This window comes from Leptosomus discolor, chromosome Z (genome assembly GCF_034619465.1).
Source record: "Leptosomus discolor isolate bLepDis1 chromosome Z, bLepDis1.hap2, whole genome shotgun sequence".
In the NCBI taxonomy this organism is placed as follows: Eukaryota; Metazoa; Chordata; class Aves; order Leptosomiformes; family Leptosomidae; genus Leptosomus; species Leptosomus discolor.
This window is the reverse complement of record NC_141419.1, coordinates 58,826,489-58,851,510: the sequence shown is the minus strand read 5'-3', so window position 1 is coordinate 58,851,510 and position 25,022 is coordinate 58,826,489. Positions and strand designations below refer to the sequence as shown.

The 25,022-nt window shown below is 38.6% G+C and overlaps 1 protein-coding gene across 4 annotated transcripts in view; it reads right to left on the bottom strand.

The window, feature by feature from the left end:
• Window positions 1-25,022, bottom strand: part of MPDZ (multiple PDZ domain crumbs cell polarity complex component) — an 89,046-nt gene that overhangs the window by 50,239 nt on the left and 13,785 nt on the right. For 2 of the 4 annotated variants that reach the window (XM_086480484.1, XM_086480485.1), the window contains exons 6-18: window positions 23,520-23,648; window positions 22,095-22,298; window positions 19,040-19,154; window positions 15,557-15,645; window positions 13,678-13,873; window positions 12,266-12,355; window positions 10,332-10,411; window positions 9,720-9,866; window positions 8,928-9,095; window positions 7,767-7,952; window positions 4,802-5,011; window positions 3,086-3,190; window positions 435-593 (exon numbers count right to left, since the gene is read on the bottom strand). In XM_086480484.1, coding sequence (XP_086336610.1) covers window positions 435-593; window positions 3,086-3,190; window positions 4,802-5,011; window positions 7,767-7,952; window positions 8,928-9,095; window positions 9,720-9,866; window positions 10,332-10,411; window positions 12,266-12,355; window positions 13,678-13,873; window positions 15,557-15,645; window positions 19,040-19,154; window positions 22,095-22,298; window positions 23,520-23,648 — 1,878 coding nt within the window. Of the gene's footprint in view, window positions 1-25; window positions 29-434; window positions 594-3,085; window positions 3,191-4,801; window positions 5,012-7,766; window positions 7,953-8,927; window positions 9,096-9,719; window positions 9,867-10,331; window positions 10,414-12,258; window positions 12,356-13,677; window positions 13,874-15,556; window positions 15,646-19,039; window positions 19,155-22,094; window positions 22,299-23,519; window positions 23,649-25,022 lie in introns of all 4 variants that reach the window. The other 2 variants (XM_086480483.1, XM_086480486.1) reach the window with 2 other exon arrangements.

Here is a 25,022-nt window from a genome sequence, read left to right as displayed (position 1 = left end):
TAAAATCAAAGTTTAGGATGAAAACTTGCTCTTGCTTTTCATACCTAAAATACTGTAGAAGAATGCAGTTATTTTGTGTTACCATTCATACCTAAAATACTGTAGAATAATGCAGTTATTTTGTGTAACCATTCTTTACCGTGCTTTGAAGTAATAACAATTAAGTTTTTGTCGCAGACTGCTCACCACAGCTTTAACACCACAATCATCTCACCGTACTTTGTCTGGCTATACAAAACACAAACCCAAGCTTTCAACCTTCTAGCTGCCTCTCTCTTCAAGACATCAGCACTACCCTAAACAAAACTGCACCTTAATCTGGTAACAAACAGTGCAGTTTGAACCAGGATGACATAAAGCATTTATATCTAATAATACAGCCTGTTCACACTTATAATCAAAGTTTGTCATCAATAAACCATCCTCCTTTTTACCTTGGGAGTTGACAATGGAAGAGAGAAGCTGTAGTTCAGCTCACCGCTACAGGCACTGCCATGCAGAGCTATCACTGAAGCCTGGTAGACGTCACTCTCTAGAGAATACTGCGATTCAAAGGTGGACTCATCCGCTAGATCTGCCTCGCTGGAGTCCACCTAACAACAAAAGCAATTCAATCAGCCAGGCTATCTGTCACCTTCACGCCACATAAGCCCCAAACACATGCACCTCCGCTGCTACATACGGACTGTCACATTTTTTTCCCCCTCCATGTTTTACATTGAAGTTATATTTACACAGCACAGTAGGAAAAATTTCTGCTTCCAGTAACAATTCATGTTACATCTTCAGAGGTTGTAAAGAATATCTGAAGTAAAGTGACAGGCTCAACTGGAATGTGTGGCAGGGCTGACGCAGGCTCATGCCTCTTAATAGAAGTATGAGGTGTTGGGAGAATTCTGCTGTACTCCCTAGTGTCAGTATTTTCATTTCTTCGGGGCCTTTTTTTTTTCTTTTCGATTTTCTTTTACAGGAACTAGCACTGAAAAAATAAGGAGCTTCACTTAGAGCCACCTGCCAGGAATGTTCCCTCCACCCAACTTCATAGGTTCAGGTTTTTATTAAAAGGATACAAAAAATAACATTCTGGAAACTGTAATGCTTTCCAACACATTTATAAGAAAAAATCATTATATGATTCTTTGTGATTTGCAAAATGTTTTACATATGACGACAAGATTACTACGGACAATTGTCCTGTCTTACATGAAAATAAAATTTTAAAGAGTTCCAGACATGGACACGTGCAGTATTTTTTGCTTTTTTTCTTCTTATATGAAGACTCATATACCTTCAAATTCTAGAAAAAAAATAAGTCCTAAAAGACATGCTGCACTCTGATTATAATTCCATGTCCCCTGGCAGAGCTCCAGAGAGCAGTCTATGCTAATGAAAATGACCAGTGAGTTCAGAGCCACGGCCATGCAGTAAACTTGCACAAAGCAGCCAAGTGCACCCATCTGCAGAGATTGGACCTAACTATTGGTTTTCAGCCTCTTGTGGTTAATCATATTATGAACTCTTCTGTCAGATTCACAACACCAATAGCAACATTATGCAGTGATGCAACAAATTGATTCCTTTTTGGGGGAAACAATCCATTTTTTATTGTCTCAACTCTAAAGACTTAACAACTAATTCAAACTGCTCCTTTGGTGTAACTTACTCTCAGCCCATCTTCTGGAAAATGCAGACTACTGTTACCAAATCTATGCCACCTTCTGGAAAATGCAGACTAGTGTTACCAAAGCTACGTCCTAAAAAAAAGGTTTGTGGAAAATGGGGACAGACCTGTAGAATCTGAATGTAGATTTATCTATGAAAAACAGTATCTCATCAGTGCACACTGTAAACACTTCTTCAACTGGGTGACTGCACATTCAATTTCATACTTTGTACATTTAAATTGTCAACTCTGCCAACTGTTTAATTAACCTCATTATTATCTGCCATTTTCATTGTTCTAATTTTTTTAGATGAATCACAGATAGAAGTCAAATTTTGAAATACTAAAAGGTTTAATCTGATCTTTTCAACATACCTTTAATCAAAGGATACTTACAATACATAACCTGTCTTTTTCACACTTCTTCTGAATGAACAGAGTAAGGCAAATACTATCATCTAACTACTGTGCCAAGGTAACAAACTGCAGAAGCAAAACCAGGCAGTCTTGTTTAAAAGCAAGTTATTAAAACCAGCTTGTCATTTGCAAATGTAAAAATATAGCAAACATACTGGAATCAGTAATTCCGAGACTTCTGTCTTGGAAGAAACCATTTCAGGTTTTGGTTTTTCTCTAACAAATTAAGTTCTGGTGTTTAGTACAAGGTGCTTCCCTATTTATGTCCCCAGAAGGGCTAACTAACTTCAGTATCAGAGATCACTATAAATAACCATGAGAAGACACACTTGGAATGTATTTATATACTGGTTTGGGGGAGTTTTGTGGAGTCCTATATCCTCTGTCTGTTTTACCTGAGTTTTTATTGGTATCTGCTGGGCTCTGCAAGGCACTGAATGCTCAGTAAGCCACATTGTTTGTACAAGTGAACACCTTTTAACCTTGTAAATCTCATAATCACTGACTGATGCTGAAGTCTAAAGCATACTATTAGGGAGAAGTGTTGGCAGCTTTTAAAGACGGAGAGTATTCCTTGTAAGGCTGGCTTACATGCAAAAAGAGAGTTCCAAAAACTTTTCAACATAGAGAAATTATGTATTATGATATACAGGCAAAGAGATTTATTTACAAAATAAGCACATGAACATTTCTCTACACAAGGTGAGATTTTCAAAGGGGATACTCAGTGTATGCAAGGAGAAGTGGGTAGCCATGTACTTTTGAAATCTCAGCAAAATACTTCTTTTTTTTTCCAGCAACTAACATATCATAGGCCAGATTCACAGCCCATGCAAACAGCTAAGATCTCCAGATGCCAGTTGCTACCACATGGGGATCCATCCCAACTATGGTGGATGAGTACTGCGTTGACAGTAAACACTAAAAAATAAGCATGAACAAAGCAACCCCTTTCATTATAAAATGCAAAGACTTAAGAAATCTTTGGTAAGTTGGGCCACTAACCAGAGCCAGCTCAGCATGGAAGAGGGCTGCATCAGCTGGCCCCTCCTCCTCAAGTGACTGGGCAGTGTAGAAAAAGCAATCTTCCTTAGCCTCCTCTGGTGAAAGCTGCAGAAAGAACGAAGCTCTGAGTTGGATGAGTGGCCAGGACACAGGGCATGCAGAGTGCATTATGTGTAGGGGTTTAGAGAGGCAAATTAATTCCAAATTCAGCAAAGAGTTCATTTGAATTACGGTCACAATGTTGGGTAGGGAAAGAGACAAATCTTTCTTTCCAAGTTTACCTGAATTGATTCAGCTTCAAATCTCATTTTACATCCCCAAGTAATGAAAGTGGCCTATCCAGAGCCCACAGCTTTGTCTAAACTAATTTTCAATTTCTGGTCTTATTAAATATATACTAAAACTGGCATTAGAGCTGCCACTAGGGAAAGAGCCTAACAGCAGAGGCCTTCGCAACCTTGGTAGCCAGAAAGTAAACTTGTTAGGAGGCAGGAAAACTGCATCCAATGTCTGTGTTTTAAGATTGTATCTGCCGGGTGGAACAGCCTCAAGAGGACAAAACATAATTCTGACTATAAACCAGCTGCTTCTTCCAACATAATTTGGTGCTAGGTGTATTCATCCAGTACTGCAAAAAAGTTAGTGATTATTCACAATGTTCAATTAACTGGCAAGTGTGATACGTGAAACATTAAAGTGCAAATGCTGAATGTTTACAAACTAGTGGGAACAGAAACAAAACTCCCATGCATTTTCTCTTTTAGAGTGACATCTTCATAAGTATGAAAATGTTGATTTGCAAGACATTTCAGTGGATAACACAGTCTCCACTACAAAAAACTAATTTAACAAAGCAAGTTAAAAAAGTACCCTCCCACTATAAAAAGCAAAGCTTCTAGTAACTTCAAACATCAGCCATTCCCTCCCAGCCTCTCCAAAAAGATCCACTCACAATAAAAATTTGGCATCTGCATCCAAGATTGTAATTTCATTAAAAGCAAAAATGAGCCCCAAAGACTGCACTTGCATTTACAAACATAGTGAAAAGTATCTTCTTTGTATGAACTGATGCCATTCTACCAATTTGAATTTAACACACCATGGACACTAGTCTACTAGCATCATTACTGATACACTATCTAGGTAATCTTAGGTCTCCTTCAACCTTAATCTTCTAATTGTTACACACTACCTTCTAAAATCAAGCCTGAAATTATTTATGGCTATACTAAAATAAACACTTTGAGGGATACAAACTGAAGATTGCTCACCATTGTTTAAACATAAAGTGTGAAGTCTACATAAGACAGAGTGGGTATGTACTGTACCTTGCAAAGCAAAGGAATACGCAAATCCCAGCCAAACTACATAGAATTGAGTTCACTTCACCATCTCACGCATTCAGAGAATCTTGTAAAGTGTATAAAATTATGCCTGGCAACTTGCAGCCCTGAAAGACTGTGGTGGTTGCAAGACGCTTTGCTGTTTTCTCAGCTGCAAGACAAGTGGGCTAGGTCCTGCAATCACTACACCAGTCATACACTGCATAGGCCACTCCTACACACAAGGAGATACAGGAACCTATCAAAGGCTGTTTCTGCAAATTTGGAGCCAGCCAGCTGTATCCAAAGCACACAAAGTGTACGTAGAAGTCAGGACCACCACGCACCAGCTTAAATGACATGAAAAGCACACATCAAATTCTCAAATCCTTACAGGCAATGGTTTGGCAACTCCTATTTTAACTGTTCCTGTTGGGGCTCCTTTCAGTGCTTGTACTGCTTCCTCCAGGCTGCCGTTTTCCAAGTTGATATCGTTGACAAACATAAGCCTATCTCCAGGAAGAAGTCTGCCATCTTGCTCAGCCACACCTCCAGGAACTAATGAGCGAATCACAATTACAGTGTTTGCTGGATCAACAGGATCCTAATTAAATAAAAGGAAGAAAAACATTTCATTTTATTTACTCTTTCATAAAATCTTGTGAGGCTAATTTTTATGCGTGAGCTTTTAATAACTTAACAGAGTTGGGTTATTTAAAAAGTTGGACCTCTGGTCCAGATAAATCCTCAGCAGCAACTGTCCATACTGCCCATACATTTAGACTTCCACCTATTTTTAGTTCTTGAATATGAAAACTATTACTGCTTTCTAGATGATGTACCATCATATATCTCCAGTACAAAATACTGCTCAGTTGCAGAGTGCTGTTCATGTTGTAACAAGCAATTACATGCTAGAAATTCAAAAACTTCTTACTGCAATGACAGCGTTGCAGACTTCATCCTCCCCTACACTCAGTAGTTTGGGAATACAGCTGGGCAATGCAGCCGGGGGCAAATTTAACATGTGCATTCTGGTGGAACAAAGGGCTTCTTTTCAATAACTCTCTTATACTTCATGGCATCAGATTTTGCTCAGCTGAGAAAGCACCTTTTTTTTTTTTTTTTTTTTTTTAAGAGGCAAGTCCTTGTGTAAGCCTAATTAAACACTCTATGCAAGACAGGAACATAACAATACAGCACTCTAATCAACAAGAAACAACAAAGTGGTGTTTGCTTTTAAAAAAGAAAACTGCTTTGAATTCCCCATCCTCCAATGCACTGATAGCACTAAACACTAGTAACAGAAATGTATGATTGTTATAGCAATTATCACAGGTGCACACATTTGCATGATTCTTACAGAATTACATTCACAAGGAATATCAATACATGTCAATACTTCCAACACACACCAACTCACTTGAGTGCACACACAGAGAAAAAAACAAGAAATGTAATAATGTATCAGCTTTACTGATAGCAAAAGGAAGAGAAAAGCAAACACCCACAAACTGGCATGCAACTGTAACAAGTTTCCATGCCAAGATATACATCTGAAAGGATGCACACCACCAAGGCAGCACCCAAATCCACAGGAACTGGAGACTGCTGAAAGCTAGTGTCAGAGAGAAGCATTGAGGGAGAGAGGGAGGGATGCACACCAAGAAGACCCTTAATACTTCATGGCAGTTAGTGCAGAAGAATGCCATGGAGCAACAAAACACAAGTAGAAATACAACTAGCATTGCTGGAAGTAGCGCTTAAGCCTGAACACCAACATCTTCATCGCTATTTTAACAACGTGTATTTACACTGTCACTTTAGATGACATTACATAACACATTTTTTTAAAAAAATCACCTCTCTAGTGTATGTGATGGTCTCCCCTGGGGTAAGAAATTATGTAGACTTTTCTACAGGTCTGCCATTGTATAAAACATAAGGAACATATTAGTACGAACAAAACCGTCTTAACCTTAGTCACTGTTCATCAGAAATTAATTGAAAATTTGATGGAAGCAGCAAAATACAAAGATAAATCTCACTGTAAACTTCTTGTTCACAGTCTTAGATGAAACTTCAGTGAGAAACTGAAATGTTTTAACCACATGTCAAAGGAGCAAACATAAGATAAATCACAAATATTCTGACATCAAAAAAAGGTAAGGTTCAGAAAGCTGACTAGAGCTGTAGGATATAATCAAACTCACATTGGCAAAACATATAAAACAATATAAGGTACTTTCCACAGCCCTTCAGTATTACCATCCATAAAACAAAATTCAGTAACTAACCACATAGGTAACCACTGTTTGTGTAAACGCTTCAGAAGAGGCTGAAGCAAAAACATCCTTTACTTTCTGCTGACATGGACTGCAAATACTCAGGCTCAGCTATGGTGTCTCACTGAAGAGCATCATGAGCAACACATTAAAGAGTAATCACTGTTTTGTAAAACAGATACTTTACTATGCCTTTATCCTTCAGACTATTAAACTACACTGCTCTTCATCAGTGTGCAAATGCCAAATACTACTGAGACATAGATTACTTCTAAGCAGTGCCCTGTGGGCACGATTTCCACCTGCGAAGTGACCTCCAGATGCAAATGCATATACTCTTAGGGACAAGATCCAGCAGAGACCTGGGGGGAGACCAGAACCACTAAACAGCTGGGCAAAAGCCTACACTGACCACAGGCAGAAATTACTTGAAGTCAGATTAACAATTATCCATTGTGACAAGTGGGAACAGGACGAACATTTGTTCTGGGACCCTGATCAAGTGCAGGGAGCAGACAGGCACTGAGAAGCTCATTGGGACACACCAAGAATCACAGCTTGAGATACCCACAAATTTTCAAGTCAAATACAAAATGAATGTGGGTGTTCAGGCAGATCCTGGACAGACAGCAGCTAAGCAAGTGATTTCAGAATTGCAGTTCTGGATTTTAGTAAATCCTGCTTTAAGCATCTAAGTACTTTATTGGATCTTGCCCTAAGCACCTCACTGCAGGTGCAAAATATATGGCAAATGCCTGAATATTCTGACTACATCACTCATGGCCCCTGAGGCACTAGAAGACGAGCCTTCTGAAGACCCTAGTACATCACGAATTATCTGTTTTTCTGGACCAGTATTACCACTATCATTAACACCTGCAGTCTTAATACAGTAAGAGGAATAAGTAAGGTAGCTAGTGGGATGCCTACCAGTAGCGATATCCCTTTAGCTTTATTGTTTTGCTTCATTTCCATTAATATTTACCCTTAAAATATGTATTTAGATCACATTGTGAGATCCAAACAATATGAAGTATTTTGTCCTCTACTCAAATAAAGGAGTGCAGAAGTTACCTGGTAGTCCAATATGCTAAATCCAAGTCCCACACTCCCTTTCTCCAGCTCAATGTCCTGTACTTCTGTTTCCCACATCGCCAAAGACGAGCTCTGCACCTCTTCCATACCCTGACCCTCGTCGGCTGTTTCCAAACCTGTTCCCTCCGTGTCTGAGGAGCCAATGAATCCAAGTTCTACATGAGCCTAAGAAAAACAGTGAATGTTCACCAATAAAACGTAAATGTTTGTGAATCTGCAGAGGCAAAACTCTACTCACTAAGAACAAGACAAAAAATAAGTGATGTGTCTTTAAACACGTAGGAAGTAGAAGCACTCAGCGGAATTAACAAACAAGTCTGATAAACCTAGCACAGAATTCACATACCACATACACATGATATATATTCATATATCACATATATGAAAGTACTCACTGGAAAAAATATTTACAAAATGGAATTTCTGTCAAACTAAAATCTTCAGTGAACTTCATTAGTACACATATTCAAATATAAAGGAAATATCTGTTATTAAGCAGTATGTCTAAAAATATGCCATGCTCTATACATAGTAGCACTGATTGGAGTCAGAATATTTAAAAAAAAAACAAAACGCACACACACATGGATATATGTTCTTCACTTCCCTGGGTTTCACAGAAAAGCTTAACTGAATTTTGTGCCTTGCTCAGAACTCAATTAACTGTCTCCCTTTTCATACAAACACTATTGCTTTGTATGCTATACTGCAGGCCATTCCTACATGTTCAGTACATCAGGCTGCACAGAGCTTTGCACTTAGGAGTGACAGAAGTATGTCTGCAAGTGAATGCATACACAGTTCTGCACAACACAAACCCAGAAAGCAAAATTCAAAACCAGATTAAATATATTCCAGTTCTAAAGAACGCAGAGTTCAGTTTGCCATACGCCCACAGCCCACCTGCAGAACAGAAGTACTTGGGTAGACAGACCTGCATTCCACAGTATTTCTGCTCATGACCTACCAGGATTGACATCTTCTGGTGGCCTAAAGTATGGCTGATGAACATAATTTGCCTTTTTCTATTTATCTGGTTCCAAGTCCTAAAATACTAAAACATATTTCTAATCTGGTATAAGAACTTTATACGTTTTCTTTTTTCTCGAGGAAACAGTGATTTTTTTAAGACAAAAATACCTTTTCTGTGAGCTGAACCTCAGATAGACTTAGACTCTCCAGTACTTCCGACTGAGCAATGGGGGGAGCTACCGGACGACAGCACACCATTGTCACCTTAATAGGAAGTTCTTTCAAGATATTGACCACATCCTTGTGGTTTTCTCCAAGTAAAGAGATCTCATTCACCTCAATAAATAGAGAATACACAGTGTTTAGAAGCACAATAAACAAAAATAGGTTAAAAAAAACGCAGCTCACTAATCACCTCATTTAAAAACCAAAATAAAACAAAAACACACAAATGGACATTGTCAACCCTTAATTTATACTCAATTTTTTGCTCAGAATCAGCACCAAGATACATTTTGAACTGAATGGCTAGTCTCATAAATTGCATGACACCACCCTACAAGCACCACATACTCTGTCACTTCATGTTTCTTGCATTTACGTGAAGAAAATTCACATTTTAATTCTAAGAAAATGATTTAGAAAAGTACACAGGTGTTTAGTTCCTTCACTGTGTAGGCATATTCCTATTAAATCTTAATGCTTTTGCTAGGTATTCTTTTCAGTGACCTTGAATAGTATCTGAAACATCAGCTATCAGCTGAGAAATGCATGTAAGCATATGTACTTATATAAGTATATGTAAATAAATATATGAAGTGAGTGCTCAAGCACTTCTGGTTATGGCTGGTATGCAGCTAGATACGCAACATTCCCAGTCATACCCTGTGAGAAGCAAGTCAGTCACTGCTCAAACATCTTACTGAATGCAGACTAAAATAAAGTAGTATTTTTTCTTACTTCCAGCAACTCATCTCCACTGAACAGCTTGCCACTTCGTCCAACTGGTCCCTCTGGTAAGATAGATCTGATGAAATGATGTCCCACTGTAGCTTCAAGGCTTATCCCTAACCCACTGCTTTCACTGAATTTGTTAAGTACAGCCACCTAAAATAAGACAAAGAAATGGTTACTTTTGACATTGTTATACTGCTTTTCAACTGTACCTAGATCATTATATAAACAACTCATTCAGTATGCAGAATGGGTAGGAAGTTTCAAGCACTAGCTTCAAATTCTGGCTAATGAAGGGAGCTTTGAAGTTCAACTTAATTTTTTTTTTTCCTCTAATATACATTTATCCTCTTGAAGCTAGGAAATCTGTGAAACAATACTCATAGGCACAGTAACCTAAGAAGCCTGTAATTATTTTGGGAAAATCAATACAGAAAAATATGTATCTATATTCAAAATTTATAATAAAAATAAAATAATCTCAACAGATTAAGAAGCACTTGTACGATTTCTACAAATAAAGGGACAAATACAATACAAACATTTCTACCTGTATGTTTGCAACATAATAGGTGGATAGATCAAAGGGCATTTAATAATAGTAATCAGTTTACCTACCACTATTTCATAATTCGAACCCATAATCCTCTGCCACTTTGCCTTGATAGCCGCTTCTTCTGTAGTAGTTAGCTGGAAATCTAAAAATTATGTCTTAGATTACTGCGACAAAAAGTAGTAAAATGTTCTGTCTATTCCTATAACTGATAAAGTATATGGACCATGCAAGACTACGCAACCATTCCCATGATGTCAGAATTCTCCTAAAATGACTCAAAACTTCTCATGTTTTGTCTCATCAGGCTTGGGTTTACCACAAGAAAAACCTGCAAAATAGTATTAGATTAGATACCACCCCTGCAAAACTCTGTATTTTGAAAGACATGAAGTTCAGTCAAAAAGCTTGGTGTGCACAGGTCAGAAGAAAGGACGCGTATTTAAACTAGTCTCAGTGTTGAGTGAATTTAATGCAGCTTTACAAGACAATGGGCACAAAGGAAATAAAAAAGTTACATGCACGCCCCCGGCATTTGTCAAACCAGACTGTATGTGTGCTGATCAGATTGATTCAAGGGGATGGTCAAAACACTTACACACGTATGTTACCGCATACTGATCATTTTGGACAGACCCTGCATTTTACAGAGACTGTCCAAGGAAATCTGGAGGTTTTCTACTTCCAAAACTATAAGCACAACTATAAAAGGTTTTTTTGAAACTGTAGGCCCTAGAAAGCAGTAACAGACTGGAAGTCCTAGCTCTTTTTCTTTTTTCTTTTTTTTTTTTTTCCCCCATTAAATTCACATACATGCACACATACAAGAGAAATAATTCTAATAGCTGAAGAACAGCAATGACATTGGAAGGGAAGAAGGGAAGGAGGGGAGAAAAGTAACGACGCTGAGAAAAACACCATGACAGGCTAGGCAGCAAACTGCAGCAACTCTTAACTTGATTGAAATTTATCTGCAGGCTTAAAAAACAGAAATGCTTTCCTCCTGCCCATTTTGGCTTCATTCACATTGTTTAGATTCTAGGGCAGGACACAATAAAAAGCAGTATTTAGCCACAATAGCCAGCAAAACCAGGAGACTCAAGAGGACAGTGCATATTCAAGTTCCACAGTCTGTGCTACGCCTACAGTAAGTATTAAAATAAACTGTTCAGAACTGAACGCTCGTCACAGGCCAAGACTAGGAATCTTCATTACAAGGTTAAGCTCCCAACTCCCACCAACTTTCAGTAAGAATTTAAAGTGAGTTACAGCCTCAGACAGTGTTTTAAATCTAGTCATTGCTCAGAAAAGTTAGTAAACATAAAGCCATATATTGTGCAGCATTCAAATATGACAATAACTTCCCCAAAGCAGAGACCCTGCAGTATCTGAAGGAAAGCTGTTAAAACATAGGACTTCTGAAACACAGCACAGTGCCCTAACAGCTCAAGAGGGAAAGGAAAACACCCATTAGAAAATAAGAATTTCCACAAAGAGTACGTGGAAAGTCAGAGCATATCAGTGCACCAAAACTGACTGAATTTCCAACATTATCAGAGAACACAGATTGCAATGAGTGAAAGCTCAGGAACAAAAAGGAAGTTTATCAGAAGAGGAAGAAGTCCTGGAACCACAGCTGGGCAGCTGCAGACAGCTGGAAAGACAAGGAATACTGGGGAATGAGGAGACAAAAAATTTAATACACAATTACACTAGAAAGAGTATAAATACAAACTAGACTAAAACCAGCGATGAGCATGTATTTAAAGCAGACTGTTTCATGCGACATCTTTGATACACGATTATTTTCAGACATATACAGTAGTCAGTGATCTTATAGCACACAAGACCACATGCTTATATGTATGACTACTTTCACTTTCTAGCTGCACCTCAGCTACACAGCACACAGGAGATGGAAAGGCACAAAAAACACCTGATCTTTGCGTAAGTACACCCAAGTGCATTTTCACCAAACAAAATATTAAATGTTGAAAACCTGTTTCCTGTTGTTTTGTGTCCTCTCCAATATTTACCACACTGGCACTGCACGGCAGTGATAGGGATCCCTGTTCTATTTCACTGTTACCTGCAAAAAGAAGAAGCAGCTTTTTCAGCTATTTTACGTGTTGTAATGTTCATCAAGCTCACAGGTATGCCTCAGGGTACTGAATCTCTCTTCCTCTGGACTTCAGAGGATCTGTATTTGGCAAATGGAATCTGGCATGAGGGGTCCAGAAGAAATGCCATACTTTAAAGACATTTTGTCTTGTTAATGCTTTACCTTCTTCAGTGAATTTCCCAGTGAAACAAGAAAAAAAAAAGGCACAACTATCAGTAGCTGCATCTTTATGATTGAAAGGAAAGTTACTGGAAAATATATAAAGATAACACTGTTTAGCACTTTTGTATTACCGTTTTTTTTCCTTTCTATTCTTTCCTTTGTGCAATTCAGGAAGCTGATGCTGAAAAATGAAAATGCTACAGACTTGGAGACCTGCATACTTTACACACTTTTCACTTGTAGAAAGCCTACCACAGAGTTCTGTTAGGTATGTAGCTCACTGTCAGCGGTCTTAACACGTCTAGGCTGGAGAAACAGCACTTTCTGAGCATCTCCTCTGTAATTTTTTCTAAAGGCAGGAATGGGAGGATGCCATACAGATAACATATTATCGGTCTGTCAAAACCTTGCGCAAGGTGAGGGTTATGCCTCAGTCTATAAGTCATGATATACTTCTGCTGACATCAACCTATAATACAAGTAGCTGAAAAAAAAAATCTGTTTGTGAATCCAGCCTCTGTGCAGATATTCTGTTCAAACACATGGACTCTCAAGATCTGGCACATATACTTCAAGATATTCACAGTGTAAGATTAAGCTTCACTAATATCAGCAGCAGCAAAATTAATCTTGGTCATTGGCTTTGGAACTTTGTACACATATACAGTTAATGCCCTATCAGATTATTAACCTCTAGATACAGGACACTCCTCTCATACCTCCAGCTTGTGACACTGACACGCAAGACTGAAAGGAACTGAGATGGTTTTTGCTCATTGTGGAGGGTACCTCTTTGCTTGCTCTTGAATGCAGCTCTCACCCTTGTGCACAAAGAAAACATTCACTGCCTTCTTACCATTTGAAGATTTGCAGGATCAAAGTCTTGAAGCAATTCAGTCAGAAGTGCAATGCAGTGCAGAGCTTTTAACGCTCACCTTGAAAATGTAGCAAATAATACCACTGTGTCTAAAAGATTATTCAAACCATAGTAAACTCCTCCCTCATGTACAACAGCTCCGCCATAAGTAGTAACTACCCAGAATGAGTCTGACCCATTTCATTTCCAGTTTGCAACTGAGAAGAAAAATGTTCTAAGCTAACTTTAAAGCAAAGTCAGTTTTAATTACCTTTGGCGGCGCTACTATCCCTTGCTTGGAACAGTAAGTCCTTTTCAACAGCAGCACTGAAGTCCTCCTGGGGCTGAATATGATTTTCCTGCTTAAGCCCTCTTCTGATCAAAGTGAGCCGAACCGTTTGTCCTGTGTGCCGCAAAACATCAACTGCTTGCTGGTTAGTGAAACCCTGAAGATTTGTTCCATCCACCTGCAGGATTAAGCAGCTTTTCAGGCCACAGGACACCACCCATTTAAAAAAAATGTGCAGGGCAAAACAATATGGTGACCTCTCAGCATGTGTCAGTCTGAGCACAAAGCAAGCAGAGGGACAAGAACAAAAATCTGGACAATTTAACAACAACGTATATACTAAGCACTTTGACTGGAGCACCTCACAGCTAGGTAACAACCAGGACCACAGCAAAGTGGGGAGAAGCGCTTTGGGTGCCCACCACAGTGTAGCCAGGCAGATCTGCTCTGCGAGGTAGGAAAAGACATAGCACGTGCTGTACTGGGCACATTATGCAGCCTGCCAGCCTGACTGCTTCAGCCACACCCACCTCAGAAGAGAAAATACTGGGTGAATAAACCGACACAGCCATGGCTGGGAGAGCTGGGGAGCAGAAGGTGAGGGGAGACACATCTGTCCACTGTGCTAGGAAGAACCACAGAGTGCAGCCATTCTGAGGCCAAGTAACCTTAGACACAGTGAAGTTTACTACTGAACACTGTGACATTCCATCTCCCAATAAAACACTGTCCCAGCCAGCCAGATAGTATCTCTGGTCCATCATTTCAATGTTTTAAAGAACAAGATTTTGGTCTCTGCTCTTTGAAGCTACCTCAGTATCTCATTAACTCAGGGTTTTTTTCTGAAACTCAAGACTTCAGCATCACACAATTTAATTCCATTATTCCTAGTACATGCCACTTCTTACTCTTCTCCCTGCAAACTCCGTATTATCCTATTCGTTCTCCGTCTCATCCCTCACTGTCATTAATTTCTGAAATATTTCTAACAATACTATATTCCCTGTCTTCTTTAGTTGCTTCAGTCTATCTATACAACACACATATTCTATTCTTTTAATTCCTCCTGCATGAAGAATGACCCCCAGCCCCCGGACCTTTAATCATTCTGTTGCCCTTCTCTGAACTTCTTCCAACTCTGGTGCTCTTCTAAAAATAAAGTAATCACAAATGAGCTGGAGTTACTTAATTTTTCCTCCACATTTAAGCAAACCGTATTTTAAAAATCTTTATCATTCTTTTGTCTGAAGTCACTAAAATCTTCCTTCTGCATCTGCAGTAGCAGAAAACAAACTTTGGAATAATTAATTTTAGCCATTTGTACTCAGCATTTAAGTCATAAACCCCATATATACTTCCACATACAAACACACAGGCACATTTGTACTTGTAGAGAGATGATAACTTGTTCTTAGCACTGCTTTTGCAGAAATGCAAGGACAAATCTTTGACAGCCACAAGAACACAGTTCCTGCATGATTTGATTTTCACCGCACAACTAACATTTTATGCATGAAAATATTTTCTTCTTTCTCTGAGCACCTAAACCTTTAATTACATACTTTTAAAAATCATTTTGAAAACAGTTGGTTAAATTGAATCAAACTTTGAAACTTTGCCTTTACTAAGCAATTTCAAAGATTAGTAAGACACACACATACAACACAGATTTTCTTAAGAAACACAAGTTACACACAGGTAGCATAACTGGAAAGATAACATGATCAAATACTCGGTCAAAAAAAGGACTCATCATTTCAACACCAATCCTAAATGTTTAAACACGTACTATACAAGCATTTCTTTCAAACTTGAAGTAGTAGTTTTGTAGACAAGTGATCTCAGTTCTGTGTTTACTTACAACTATAATTTGATCTCCCACATGGATTCTGCCATCATGTTCAACAGCACTGCCTTTTGTAATGCTTTTCACAAAGATACCAGAAGGTTCTGAGATGAAGAAACAGAGAAAATTAAATTAACTAATTTATTAAGAAATAATTTAAATAATGCAACAATCTCCAACTGATACTACCAGCCAAAGGAAGACAAAGAAAGAAAACACAATCTCCAGGTAAGATAAGGAAAGATCCATCAAGAAAGTATATGCTTTAGGTAAAACATATATATCATTATTATTTTCCTAAAGGATGAGTCTGATTGATTTCAGCTCGGATTGGACCAGATTTCATTCAAAATCACACAATGCCAAATTCTCAATTCTTGATGCAAAAGAAGAAATATTCTCGCTTATTTTAATCTAAATGTTGAAACCAACATCAACAAAAAACGTATCTCTGACTCTTGGTCAGATTTAAAACTGTAGGACAGAAAGTTCAGTTTGAGGACACTAACCTGGTAAATTCTCTATTTTCTATGTACTTAACAACTACTTAAGAAAATGCTTGGATAACCAAATGCAGAAAATTATAAGCAAGCAGGACTACAACTTAGGTTTGAACCAGCTTTCAAGTACAGCTGTAAGTCAGTATTTGATCCAATGAAAAAAAAAAAAAGACACAAAAGCATAAAGAAAATCCAAACCCCAAAACAGAACCACTTTAGACAGTTACCAATTTTGAATCAGAAGGAAAAGTCTTACTACATAAAACACTACAGAAGGGACATTTTACAAAAAGAAGTCAATTTCAGAAAAAAAAAAACCACACTGGATTTTGAAACAACAGCTCAGTGAAGTGAAAATCTATGGAGTTCCTACATGCACATTTTGCAAGGTATACACGAAATCAAGAAAAATACTAGCATGAACTGGCACGAAATTAGGTCTGAAGGTTACAGGCCTATAACACTGTTATCATAAATCTTCACGGAATCTACTTTCTCTCAACACTTTTCAACTCTGTTAAATGAATACATTTGATGGGAACATAATCCACTACAAAATGGGTTTTATCAGCTGTCAAAGACACCACAGTGCCTTTGCATACCTCAAAGGGCTTCAATATGACAAAAGTTAGCAGGAAGGAGGGCTAAATCTATTTTTTTCTCTAATGACCATGTTGAGCTTAGGAAGAATAAGACTACAAGTATATTTAAGTCACAATATTGACAATTCTTTTCTGCTTTTTCTTAATTTCCTGTTTTCCCAGGTTTTGTGAATAAATAAATGGCTGGCCTTACTAACTTCCAAGTGCTTTTATATCCTGTAACAGCTGTATAGTAACATGACAAGTGTTATTCGTGAATGTCAAAGTTGTACTTTAACTAAGTGTTAAGTCACAAAATTAAGTGAGATGCCGGACTAGTTCCTAAGGCAAGAAGAGTTTCTAATGCAGTTACATCCAGCACAATAATTTAAAACTGAAGACTGGTGATATTCCACTATCAGTTAAAATATGCTATCAGATCTATCACGTTCTACAATTTGATCTGCCTTTTAAAGATTGAACTGGAAGCTGTTAAACAGTGGACTTACACAAACTGTGACCATCCTGTCCTATGGAACAGATTGTTAAAATTCAGTCCAGCGACTCAAAGCCAACAAATTATGTCTATGAACTGACAACAATGTGGGATATATCTATCCATACATTTTTCTAACAATATATACATGAGTAAAAGTCAAACCAACAGCTCTTTGAGAAGTTTTACAACACATTTGATAACTGTCACTTCCTAGCAGTACTGAATTTGCCAGACACCCCTTAGGGAGGCCTAACAGAGTTTTGGATCATTTTTCTGAAAAATGTGTTGGGAATTACAAAGTAAAAATACACAACTGTGGCCAATGGGATAGTGTCGAGTTGGAGGCCTGTATCTAGTGGAGTCCCTCAGGGGTCAGTCCTGGGACCAGTACTATTCAGTATATTCATCAATGACCTGGACGAGGGAACAGAGGGCACTGTCAGCAAGTTTGCTGATGACACAAAACTGGGAGGAGTGGCTGACACACCAGAAGGTTGTGCTGCCATTCAGAGAGACCTAGACAGGCTGCAGAGCTGGACGGAGAGAAATTCAATTAAATACAAGGGCAAGTGTAGAGTCTTGCATCTGAGAAAAAACAACCCCACGCACCAGTACAGGTTGGGGACTGAACTCTTAGAGAGTAGCGTAGGGGAAAGGGACCTGGGGTCCTGGTGGACAGCAGGGTGACCATGAGCTAGCAATGTGCCCTCGTGGCCGAGAAAGCCAGTGGCAACCTGGGGTGTATTAGAAGGAGGGTGGTCAGTAGATAGAGGGAGGTTCTCCTCCCCCTCTACTCTGCCCTGGTGAGACCCCTTCTGGAACATTGTGTCCAGTTCTGGGCCCGTCAGCAGAAGGAGGACAGGGAACTGCTTGAAAGAGTCCAGCACAGAGCCACAAAGATGATTAAGGGGGTGGAACATCTCCCTTCTGATGAAAGGCTGAGGGAGCTGGGTCTCTTTAGCTTGGAGGAGACTGAGGGGTGACCTCATCAATGTTTATAAATACGTAAAGGGTGAGTGTCAGGAGGATGGAGCCGAGCTCTTCTCAGTGATGTCCTATGATAGGACAAGAGGCAACAGGTGCAAGCTGGAGCACAGGAGGTTCCACATTAAAGTAACGAAAAACTTTTTCACAGGAGGTTCCACATTAACAGGAAAAACTTTTTCACTGTGAGGGTGAAGAGCCCTGGAACAGGCTGCCCAGAGAGGTTGTGGAGTCTCCTTCTCTGGAGACATTCAAAACCCGCCTGGACGCATTCCTGAGTGATCTACTCTAGGTGGTCCTGCTCTGGCAGGGGGGTTTGACTAGATGACCTTTCGAGGTCCCCTCCAACCCCTAACATTCTGTGATTCTGTGTAACTGTACAGGAACACTGTTGCATTCATTTATTTAAATTAACTGACTTACTGCCTGCAACAGCCTAGAGGTCAACAAACATTTGTTATATTCAGAGTCATTAAGGAATTATTGATTTGCCAGCAGTATTCTACACATTGTTTCAAAAATAATAACAATACCGCCTAAAAATACTCAGAATACTAAGGTATTCTCTTGTAAGAGCTTTTAAAAAATGAAAATGTAATTTAAAAAGCCCAGCTAGTTTAAACAAAAATAGCTCAATCTATTTTAGAACTGTTTTGCAAAAATATATAAAAGCAGAAGCTTTAGCAAAGAGTGAATACAAAAATTGGTTAAAAACCTCTAAGTTAGGATTTTATAATAAAACTGATTGCTTCTAATCTGAGTGTCCTTCTCACAAAAGCAAGACAGCGCCTTTTTCTTTACAAACTTTAAAAAGATTTTAGATGGCAAAGGTTTTTTTGAGATATGCTATACCAAAACTAAAATTAAGTCTTTGATGCATATACACCGTAGTATACAACAGATTATATAGTAAACAGCAGGAATCAATCATTACCTGAGGTTTTGTCTCCAACGTAACCAGCAATAGTTATTCCTAATCCCTGGTTGTTTTTTGTGAGTTCAACATTAAATTTCTCCCCATCTTCACAGCTATCAAAAGAAGCATCTGCCTAATAAAAAAAGCATGATTAGAAAGGAAGCTTTTTTTTTCTTTAAAGATCCACCACGTTCTTTTATGTCATATAAAATTAGACACAAATGTAAAAAAGAAAGGACCAACTTTGCTTCTGCTCTTACTTGGTGTTCAGCAGAGAAACTATATATAGGTAACATTCCGTACTGTAAAGCAATGCAGGCCACACCTTTCCTGCCCCACTGCACCTGGGACATTACCCTCTAACCTATAAAATCATTATTTGATGACTAAAATGACTGGTGAAAGTTGTACAAACTGAACAATGAATGCCTTGTACAGTAAGTTACATACACCATGCCTAATCATTAGAATATATAGCTTGCTGTCCTTCTGGGACATCCTCAGAAGCAACTTTAGACTGCTGTGTTATTAAAAAAAAAAAAAAAAAAAAAAGATCAAAATTACATTTTGTATTCTATGTCTTTAAATTCCTGTTCAAAAACTATAGCTATTTTTTTCCTATGCATGCCAAGTTTAAACATAATAAAAGCTATTACTAGGGAGGCAATCATGCTTCTTGTTTTTGAAAGACTTAAAAATTTTGTTTTAGAAAGCAGCAAGTATACTTCTAGCTAGTTAAATAATGACAATCTCTGCTAATCTCTACTACAACACTCTGAATTTCAATAACAAAGAATTTTGGGGGTAATAAATTCATGTACTTAATGTTAATGAAGCTACAATACATATTAAAATCCCATTGCAACAATACTGCTTTCGTATTTAAAAAAAAAAATTAAAAAATCAACTTACAAAATTAATTTCAACTTCTAAAAAGTTGAAAAGATTTTCAGCTTTCAGCTGTCTAAAACAGATAGTTACTTCCATAGCTGATATATATCAGTATGTGATTAGATATACAAAGCTTCAATTTCATTGTATTGAGATGGACGTCAATATCTATGTACATATTTAAAATAGGAATTCATAAATCTATCAAGAACCTGCTATACTTCTATTTTATTCTGTCTCTTCTGCATGACAAATAGCAGCTAATATTTTTTAAAGTGCCAATATGGCACCCAGTTTGACTAGATGAGCATACATGTGCCAAAAAAATTAAAAAAAAGATGACTTCAGGAGACCTATGATGCTACTTGCCAAAAAAGAATCTGACTTCATGTCTTTATCTGAACAACTGCACCCAAAACCACAATCAAACAGAAGAAAAATAAATTTCTACTGTTTTAACTACCTCTCTGCTTTATAATACAAGATTATTACGGCCACAGGTAATGCCACCAAAAAAGCGCTCCCATTTCTATAACCTCATTAATTTTTACATTAGAGAAGAGACATCTACAGGAGACACGATGAGAAATGCCCATTTTGGAAAGACATTCTGCTCTCACTAATAGTTTTAAGAGCATCATGAAGTCTTCATGCACCCTGTATTTGCCAGGAAGAAACTGACAAACCAAGCTGCTTCCGTCATCATCTTCACTCCAGACCCAAATGAATGAGGCTTGCACCATAATTAACTGGCTGCTCTCTCCAAGACCAAGACTTTGTGCAGGCAGAAGCAGTTTAAAAACAGCCTGCCTCCTGCCAGAGGAGATGTATCAGAAATGAGGTATCAAAAAGGACAGAAATGGAGAAGACGACGACAAAAAAGTCAAGTTTTGCCACTTGGTGGCTTTGAACTATTTCCTCGCTACTAGAAATCCTATACATCCTGCAGCTGCAGATACAGCCCTCAACACTGCATCATGTAACCTCAGAAAGGCAAATACTAAAGAAATATACACAGATGAAATTATCAAATCAGCTTCTCTTTCGAGATTGCTGCTTTTCAGATAAACAATATTCAGGTTAAATACTGATCCCTTTATCTACAATTACAGCCAGGGTTTCATGCCTCTGAGTGCTGCAGAGACACAAAATTACCATCTCTCCTCTTAAGATGCTCAGAAGACTCCATGTTAAGATTAACTTTCTTTGCCTTATAGTCACAGAAGAGGGGATGAATATACATTTGTTTTCCACAGATACCACTACAATGGACAGAGGCAAAATAATGGTAATCATGCAAAAATTGTTAAGGCTTTTTTTCTTCCAAAGTAACATATCTGAAATGTAATTTGTAACTGGGAAGAAAATGCGCAGAAAAACAGCAGGAAAAAGTAAAACAAAAAATTCTTTGTAAGGCACAAATTCTATCTAGATGTATGCTCAGAAACAACCACCTTTTTCTTCTCTTATTCACTTACTCCACATATTCACATTTAAATGTATCTCGTCATAATCATACGTGACAAGACACTACTGTTCCTGGCTCCCATGAAACCAGGCTTTGCTGCAAACATGCAAATGACTTATTTTGTAGAGGTTTTGAGCTGACGACATGATAATATTTACAGCATTTTTTAAGTGGCTGACAGTTGTAGAGGAGTAACAGCACAGAGAGTACAATCATCAGCAGGGGAATATTTGGAAGGTATCTAGCAAATGAGCAATGCCAGGTGACGTAAGAAAGAAGAAGCATCTGTTTGCTGGTTGGCACAAGGGCAAACATTTCCAATGATATGGAAATAAGAATTGTTCCTGGAGTGGAAAAGGAGAGACGGACAGAGAAATGCCACAGAGACAGCTTGCTCTGTCTGAAGCACAGACTGCACGGCTTCAGTTGTTCATCACTGTGCAATCACAAGCAATCCAGAACCAGACATTATTCAGGTCATACTTATGGAACTCCTCAGTCTTGATCCCAAAAGGCTTCAAGCATATAGTTCCTCATACTGTGTACTCACGATACTTAAATTCTCCCATACTGTCAGCTGAGAACACTGCTACTGGGAAAGAAAATCCTGGCTTTTGAGAACATAAGCATGAAAGACGTTCAAACAGCAGTTAAAAGAAAAGGAATTTTGAAGTGAAAGTTTACCATGAGTTAAGTATATTCACTGTTGCTTACCTGTTTCTCTGATGTCAAGATGGGTACTGGAGTACCTGGAGGGACTGCTGGTGGAGGTGGCTCCTCAATAGGACCTCTTGCAATTACAAGTTTCACTCGATTTCCACACTGCCTCAGAACTTGTGCCACCTGCTCACTGCTCATTCCAGCTAGGTCTGTATCACCAATTTTCAAGATGTGGTCTCCACTACACAATCTCCCATGCTGGAGAAAGAAAAATGATGGAAGAAAATCTATTAACATCCTGCCATTTCTCCCACATACCATACAATTAGAAAAAGACCATATGTCACTTTTAAGACATATGAACCAGGTGACTTTTTTTGAGTGCCAAGTCAATATCCTGACAACATGGAGAAGAAATGTAAGCTGCCTAATGGGACAGTAATTTCACAAAAAATTTCCCCAGATATACTCAGGACATCCTTTTTCAAGCAGTCAGTCACACGAGCACAGAAAAAAATGCATATAGTTACAACTACTGTCTACCAGTATTTAACAACTGCATGCAGATTAGGGAACTTCAGGTTTCATTTCCAAACACACTTCCAAAACACAGCATACATACGTGTATTTGGCTTTGCACTTCTGTTTAAAAACTGGTCTTCAGGATTAACTGTAACTTCAAAATAAAATACATTTCCCCCTTACTGTGACCCAGTTATTTACATCATCGCATTACACCAGTTTACTCTCCTAATGATTTACCTTTAATCAATAAAAAAGCTTCACATGAATTTAGCCCATATGAAGAGTATTAAAGAGACAGGTCTGTAAAAGCAACCCATCTACCCGCTCAGGGAAAGAGTGTGGCAGTAAATCCTGTCCACACATCTCCAGGCCCTGTTATCAGGCCACCACTTCTGTGCTTGGAAGGCTGACCAGCCTGTGCATATTCGATCCTTGACCATCATTAACGCAGCCCTAGATACTTGTCCAATGGACAAGCCTGAAAGGAGCTGTGATCACCAAATTCAATGTGCATGAGCCCTTCAGGCAGGAGCAAAGCCCATGTCCTGAAGCAGACACATGAAGCCACATGCCTGCTCTAAGCTTCAGTAAGCCCAGCAGAGACAAGCAGATGCTATTCTTAGCTGTCACGGCACAGCAAGTAAGTGTGTGGTGTCCCTCCCACCCCTGGATTACGATCAGTATATTCATTAAAGAATTGGAAAGTCTAAATGCATCGGCACCAAACATGTATAATGTAACAGGTTTGAAAATGCAATTTAGAGCCTAATCCAGCTTTTACACCCAAATGCACAGATCCCTCGCACTAAACACATCCTTACTGAGGATAAATTTTACCACTTGCTCTCTCTTTTTTACACTTATGAGGAAAAAAAGCAACACTATTTAGCATGATTCTAAAAGCAAAGAGTAAATTCACACCTTACTGAATGGTAAACAGAAGGTTGAATTTACCTGATCAGCCACCCCTCCTGGGAGGATGGTTTTAACAATCACTCCAGTTGACTTTCCTCCCACTATTCCAAATCCCAGACCTGAGCCATCATTCACCAGCTCAATGGTCTCCACATGCTGCCAGTGAACCTAAAAGAAATAAAGATAAGCTTGCAAATGACTAAAATAAGGACATATGCATTAAAATTTACAAAATATTTTCTCTTATTTCTTGGGTATATTTTTTAACAAAGGAAGGTGGGAGGAAGGCGGAAATACGGGACCTTTCTAACAATTACTAATAGGTGTAAGATTACATAATATTTAAGCAATAAATTGCTCATTCCGTAACAGCTGGAATTTCTCTGGTACAAACCAGAGCTGGGTAGATGGTCTGGCCTTTCAAGAACTTGCTGAATTAGTTTAAGCATCAGTCTAGGACTGTTCACCTCTATGCCTCATTGCAGTCAGTGAGAAAAATACTGCTGCTAGGAAATCTCACAGGACTGGAAATTAAAATCTTCACGTAAGTGAATGTTTGCATCAGCCATTATAACAGAGCACAGGAGAAAGCATAAGCCCAGTTCAGAAGTTAATGTTGAAAGCAGCACCGGGTATGGCAAGGCAGGCATTATTGCAGAATTGCCCGCTGTGTAACGAACAAAGATTTCTGGGTTGTCCAATGTCAACAGCACTGGACTGAAGTAGCTCTGATGGCAAGCTTCACATTCTGACAGGAGTGAAACTGCCGTGAAAGAAAGACAAACACTAGCTTGCTCTCGTGGGGCAATACCACAGGGGACAAATGGAAGGTCCTGGCATTGTTTCTTCTGAAGAACAAACCACACCGAAAAGTCATCTGAAATTTAAAACCACAGATGGTGCTCCACCAGCTAGGATCTTGAAAATAAGTAGTTACTTTGGAATAATCAAGGTACAGAAAATTCAAAGCCCTGTAGTACCCGTTTGGGAATCCACAGTCTTAACATAAACCAACGATGATCAAGCAAAGCCTGAAGGAAAAAGAATGGCTCCAGATAAGCTGCTATCCTCCAGCATTTGAAAGCAAAGGGTACACAAAGACTGGGAAAGGCACGCATAAAAAAACAGAAGGAGCTGTGGCAGGTTTGAAAGTAACATTTTTTCAAGCATGGGAAGCTGGAGAATAGGGAGACAATCACATAGAGAAAGAAGCATGTCACAGCAATACTGGAAGAGCGCAGGCCTCTCCTATGTGCTGACAAGATAAGTCAGGCCAATCAGATTTATTCCTATACACAGAAGAACGGAACAATTCTGAAGTTTCTTTACTAAAAGTTTTATGTTAATGATCAGAATAAACACCAAAATAGCTGCTTTTTCCAGACTGATTGCTCTTATACATTTGATTATCAACTCCCTTAAAGAAGAAATACAGATGACTGAACAACAAATCCTACCGAAACCAAAGATAGGCCATTTCATCCCAGGACAAGCCGTTACATGAGTAAGATAACAGGAAGAGAAAGTGCAGTTAATATCACC